The 6000-nt window shown below is 49.1% G+C and overlaps 1 protein-coding gene across 1 annotated transcript in view; it reads right to left on the bottom strand.

The window, feature by feature from the left end:
* enox2 (ecto-NOX disulfide-thiol exchanger 2) overlaps nt 1-6000 on the bottom strand; it is a gene marked incomplete in the record, with an annotated part of 227630 nt that overhangs the window by 72177 nt on the left and 149453 nt on the right. The window contains 1 exon segment of the mRNA XM_048230956.1: nt 3241-3375. Coding sequence (XP_048086913.1) covers nt 3241-3375 — 135 coding nt within the window.

Genomic DNA, 6000 nt, shown 5'->3' with positions numbered 1-6000 from the left:
TGAGTGTGTTTGTGTGTTGTGTGTGTTGTGTGTGTGTGTGTGTGTGTGTGTGTGTGTGTGTGTGTGTGTTTGTGTGTGTGTGTGTGTGTGTGTGTGTGTGTGTGTATCCAGCTGCAGGAGAGAGATGGCTGGGCAGATTTTATGTTTTTACCCCAGCAAATGTTCCAGAACCAATCAGCAGGGAGACAAAAAAAAATAAAGCCCTAAAACTAAAGATTGCTGGAGAGATTTGAAATAGAGAAAGGGACAAAGAGAAAAAGGCTCTCTGAAGTGCTAGAACATCTCACTCCACTCTCACTGTGTTTTTGCTAGCGAGCTTACTTCCTGCCAGAGCCGCGGAAATACAATTACTCAGGCACAGATGTCGAGCGTGAAATGACGAGTGTGGGTGAGTGTGTGTGGGTGCGAGCGTGGACGCGTGATGCAGGCAGGGATACTAACATGATTGTGTCTGTGTGTGTGTGTGTGTGTGTGTGTGTGTGTGAGCATACGGATGGCAGAGATGAAGATTATTTGTCATAATTTGCTACAAGAGTGACTAAGACGGGAGTGCTGATGCAGCGATGCTTTGACCGTAATGATGCCGTCCGCCGGTGAGGAAAAAGTTTGGGCTCTTTAGCATGGACGTGCCTCGGGGGGTTCTGGCGTGGGAAGGTAATGTGTGTGTGTGTGTGTGTATCAGCAGCTGCTAGCTCAGGTGATTAATGAGGGGGAAACTCCGACACGCCTGACTTCCTGCTCCCTCCCTCGCCCCAATCCCAAAAATCCAAACAGCGGCCTCCACATCTGGCTCAGTATCCTAATCAGACATAAGGTCACCCCCCAACACACACATGCACATAGTACACACCAAACATCATGTCACCTTTACTCCCCAGCCCTCCCCTGAGAGCACGAAGACAACAGCAGGAGACGGGAGGGGACTCTGGGCAGACCACTCTCTGTGGGGTCTGGTGTGTGTTGGTGAGCTGATTAGAATGGAAAGAGACTTGCTCAGAGGAGGGGAACGAGGGAGGGGGGGAGGAGTAGGGGCTCTGCCTGCGTGATGCAGTTGCTTGTCTCACGGCTCATGGATCAAGGAGCCTCTGGCCCCAGTGGCGCAGACCACCCATCAGCCTCCTCCTCCAACCACCACCTCCACCACCACCACCCGAGACACACAGGCCCCTATAACTCGCACCACAGCCTACGTAACTAGCTCCGGCGCAATATGCTGGGCAAAAAAAAAAAAAAAAACGAGAGAAGGGGAGACTCCGCAGCCTGTAAAGGGTGCAAATAGGATTCCGTAGAGGAACAAAGCGCTAGGCAGAGGTAGAGGCAGCAGCGAGCGCGGCCAGAATTAGGGTTATTTATACGGGCGCCTGTTTACAGCGTACAAAGTAGGTGACAGAGAAAATGCATTCAAATTTCAAATAGAGATGTGTGCAATGTGTACACACACACACACGCAAAACAATCACACACACGCTTACACAGAGCACCTCGGTAACATTAATCTCAGCAGATGGGCCGCCTTAAAGCAGAGCGCGCATTGCTAATGCTAGTGTGTGATGAATCCCCACAATCCCTCCGTCATTTTAATGATCTTACAGCGGGGGTATGTGGGGTGTGAGGAGGCATAAGACATCAAAATAAGACAGTGGCTGCGGCACACCAGATTCAAATGATGGTTATATCCAGTTCATCCCTTTAATCCGGCGAGTGAATTGCGACAAAGCAGCTGTCGCCTACTGGCCGCTCCTGAAAGTGCTGGCGTGCGGGAGCGCCGACTGCATCAAGTGGGCTCGGCTGATGGGGAGACTGGTATACACGTCATCAACCCACACATGTGTGTGTGTGTGTGTGTGTGTGTAGGAAGTTACTAAGTACTTGGCATTCTGGCACCCCACTTCCTTCACAAAGCATACAAGTGAGTCACACACATCCACCAACACCCATATGTATGCAATGACAATGCTCTCTTTGCCCCAGCAGTAGGTTGGCACCTTGGGCATTAAATGTTACACGCATGAGCGTGCCGTGCCCTGCCCTGCCATGTCACCGTGGCAGCATTGTGCCAGGGGCTGGTGGTGACGGTAGCGGGTGTAGCGGGGGTGCCTGGCCTAATTAGTCTGGAGGCGCTGCAGTGCCCCTGAAGATTTCCTGCTGAGAATAGACTCATAACTCCACTTCCTGCTGACTCAGCGCCGCCTGTCCGATTGAGTGCGGGCGCAGGAAAGTGGCCGACGTCTGCAAGTCACCGCAGAGGGAGGGGGGGACAAGAGGAGGAGAGGAGAGGAGGTGATGAGATGAGAGGAGAAGAAAGGAGAGGGAAGGGGAGGAGAGGAGATGGGAGACAACAGGAGAGGAGGAGATGAGACGAGAGGAGATGATAGGGGAGAGGAGAGGAGAGACGACAGGAGAGGAGATGAGAGGAGAGGAGAGGGGAGGAGAGGAGAGACGACAGGAGAGGAGAGGAGAGGAGAGGAGAGGGGAGGAGAGGAGAGACGACAGGAGAGGAGAGGAGAGGAGAGGAGAGGAGAGGAGAGGAGAGGAGAGAGGAGAGGAGAGAAGGAGAGGAGAGGAGATGAGAGGGGAGAGGAGAGGAGAGAAGAGGAGAGGAGAGGGGAGAGGAGAGGAGAGAAGGAGAGGAGAGGAGATGAGAGGGGAGAGGAGAGGAGAGGAGAGGAGAGGAGAGGAAAGGAGAGATGGGAGGGAGGAATGCTCCCAACTGCATTACACACAGAGATATAGACAGACACCAAAACACCCCCCCAAACACACAGAGATGTGCACGCGCACACACACACACACACACGCACACACACACACACACACCCCGACTGGGGACACACACCAGTCCCTGAGCAGCCATTCTCCACTCGCTCCACAGGCGCTTCCCTGCCATAAATCTAAGCGTAACTGGGCATTAGACAGGAATGGCCGTGCGGCTGTAGGTTTGGAGAGGCAGGGCAGATGTCTAATGGAGACAGAGCGCAGGTCTCCAAGGGAAAGGGGGGAGGGAGGGAGGGAGAGAGAGAGAGAGAGAGAGAATGATAGATAGATAGATAGATAGATAGATAGATAGATAGATAGATAGAGAGAAAGGAACAGACAGAGACAGAAGGAGAGATACAAAAAGACAGACAGACAGTAAGAGAAAACAACAACGAGAAAGAGAGACAGAAATGGAGGCCAGCAGAGAGACCAGCATGCGGACGCCGGTAAGGGAGGTGGAGAGGAGGACAGCTCATTGCTTACCTGACATTAAGGGCTGTCCAGCAGTCATCCCCATGGGGGCCATGCCCAGGTTGTTCATAGCTGTGGCCCAGGCGTTGGGGTCCGACATGGGCATGGCCATGGGGCTGGACTCCATGGTAATGTTCCGGATGCCCTCTGTAACAGAGCAGAATGAGGAGAGCTTCAGTCAGACTAACGACACAGCAGCAGCTGTTACTGAGCAACAATAATACAGTAATATTCGACTGGGAGAGGACCATTTGGAGAGAGGGCAGACAGAGTATGAGACAGCAGCACATAACTAACTTATACAGCAGATTCTAGAGGCCAGAATATACACCTGCTTGTGTGTGTGTGTGTGTGTGTGTGTGTGTGTGTGTGTGTGTGTGTGTGTGTGTGTGTGTGTGTGTGAGAGAGAGAGAGAGAGAGAGAGAGAGAGAGAGAGAGAGAGAGAGAGGAAAGTACATGGAGGACAGGCAGACAAAGAATGTCTGTGAATGTGTATGTGAGAAAGAGAGAGCAAGCGACAGCAGGAGAGCCAGGCACAAATGCGAGTAAGTAAGAGAGATCAAGTGTGTGTGTGTGTGTGTGTGTGTGTGTGTGTGTGTGTGTGTGTGCGTGGTTGTGGGTGTGTGACAAAGAGAGAGAGAGAGAGAGAGAGAGAGAGAGAGAGAGAGAGAGAGAGAGAGAGAGAGAGAGAGAGAGAGAGAGAGAGAGAGAGAGAGAGAGAGAGAGAGAGAGAAGAACATAGAGACACACAGGAAGAGCGAAATAGACAGAGAGTAATATATGAGTCAAACGGGGTCTCAAATCACTTGTGCAGATTTGGTTAGATTCCCCGATGCTTTAGGCTTAATAGCCTCTGAACCGCAGTGGGGTGTTGCAGCACAGAGGAAATTACCATCTGAATTAAGCCCAGGCAATGGCAGTGAGTACTACATTTTTATGCTTTGTGATTTTTAAAAGAAGGGAGGCAGACCGGGGCGCATGTTGAGTGAGTGGCGCATAAATTGTGAGCCAAAACGACTTTTTTATATACCATCTCCCCCACAAACTCGAGCACACACACACACACACACGTGCACACATACAGTACGCGTGCACACACACACATTTCCTGTTTTATTCAGGAGCCAATCAGCATTCTCCACCCGAGGCTGTCGACTGGAAATGACCTCGGTTAAAAGAGATCACACTCCTTGAGGATCACACACCTACAGGACTTGTTGCTACCACACAGAGCGCTCAAACAGCTTTAACAAATTTAACACGGGTATAGAAAATATTAATAACTAGAAAAATAAACCTGTTGCTATTAAAAGATAAGCATACAGTATATATATAATAACAACTACCCAGCAAACTAGGGGCCTTTAACCATGTGTGTGGTGGTTTATAGCATAAACTAGGTCCACTGTAAGCTAGATAAAAGAAACTGTGGTATAAGCTGATTGCGCTAAACGCTAGCTACCCACCAACAGCAGGAGGTGGCAGCTCCATAAGCTGGCGCCAAACGAAACTATGCCAGGGCGATGCTTTTTCTTTCACCTCAGTGCACACAGCATACTGTATATGTCTGGCTTTCGCAAACATACGTACAGCAGTATACACAGAAGCATAAACATGCATGCCCCCACACACAAACAACCGCAGGCATGCAGCATGCTTCTTTTGCCAAGCGTGGACACTCACAGAGTAAAGCAAATACATTTCAACCACTGCCTCCCTCAAGCAGCCCCCAGTAGAGCAAGAAAATCAACAGAGTCCGTCCACACAAGCTAATAAACGGCAGTCAACAAGGCCAACGACCTCCAAGGTCTTTCAGTTCAAACTCAGACCTGCTGCTATGTAACTGCTTTCCGTTTGTACTTAATAGTCAACCTGAATTGTATGACACTGAAAGGCACTCATTCTGCTGATATGGAAACCATTACTGTCATTACAGGTAGAGAGGTTCTCAGGCCATCCTTAAAAATATTTTTGTTTGCAGTAACAGCCAAAAAAAAAAATAAAAATGGGTCGGTAGGTAGGTAAATATTTTTTTTTTCAAGATTCAAAGTAAAAAAAAAAGGTTCAATTTTGGTCATGGTGATTACCTAGGAATGAATTTACACAAATGTGCATATCGCGGACGTGAACTGACTGGGTCTTCAACCCGTGCCTTCAGGCGCATTCATTGCAAACCTCATTCTGATGCAGGTTATATAGACCAGCCTTTCTCAAACTTCTTTGACCTGAGGCCCGGCCATGGCAGACTTTGGGTCATCTACTCATCTACATGTATCCAGAAAGAAGGCTACAATAGCTCTTGGCCACGTTATATTGAAATTTGACTATACAATACTCAAAGCTATACAGTGTATTATACAGTCTGCTCTGTTTCTAAGGAAGTTCCAAAAAACAACGCCGCTCTATTAAGTTTCGTTAAATAAATAAATAAATAGCCTTCCAACAGGTTGAAGCGGAGCTTTGATACCAACGCTATCGCATTAGTTTCATTGAATGAATGCTCATACCACCACTTAATTGTAGGGCTCCATGTTTAATGACATCGATAGCAGAACGTTTTCTTTTTTTCGGCCGATCCTGGGTTTCTTGATCAACTGCGCAGCAAATTATCAGATGAAGCACGGGCCTAATTTCACTCCACGAATCGCTGACCAGCAGTCTCCATGTTATGGACCCATATTTTGAGAAATGCTGAATAGACCACAACCAATTTCAATACTCCGACACGGTCACCGCTAGACTAGGGGAGAAGGGATGAGAAAAGATCTGGCC

Source organism: Alosa alosa, chromosome 21 (assembly GCF_017589495.1).
Source record: "Alosa alosa isolate M-15738 ecotype Scorff River chromosome 21, AALO_Geno_1.1, whole genome shotgun sequence".
Taxonomy (NCBI): domain Eukaryota; kingdom Metazoa; phylum Chordata; class Actinopteri; order Clupeiformes; family Clupeidae; genus Alosa; species Alosa alosa.
The sequence above is the reverse complement of the archived record's forward strand: the minus strand, read 5'-3'. Positions and strand labels throughout refer to the sequence as shown.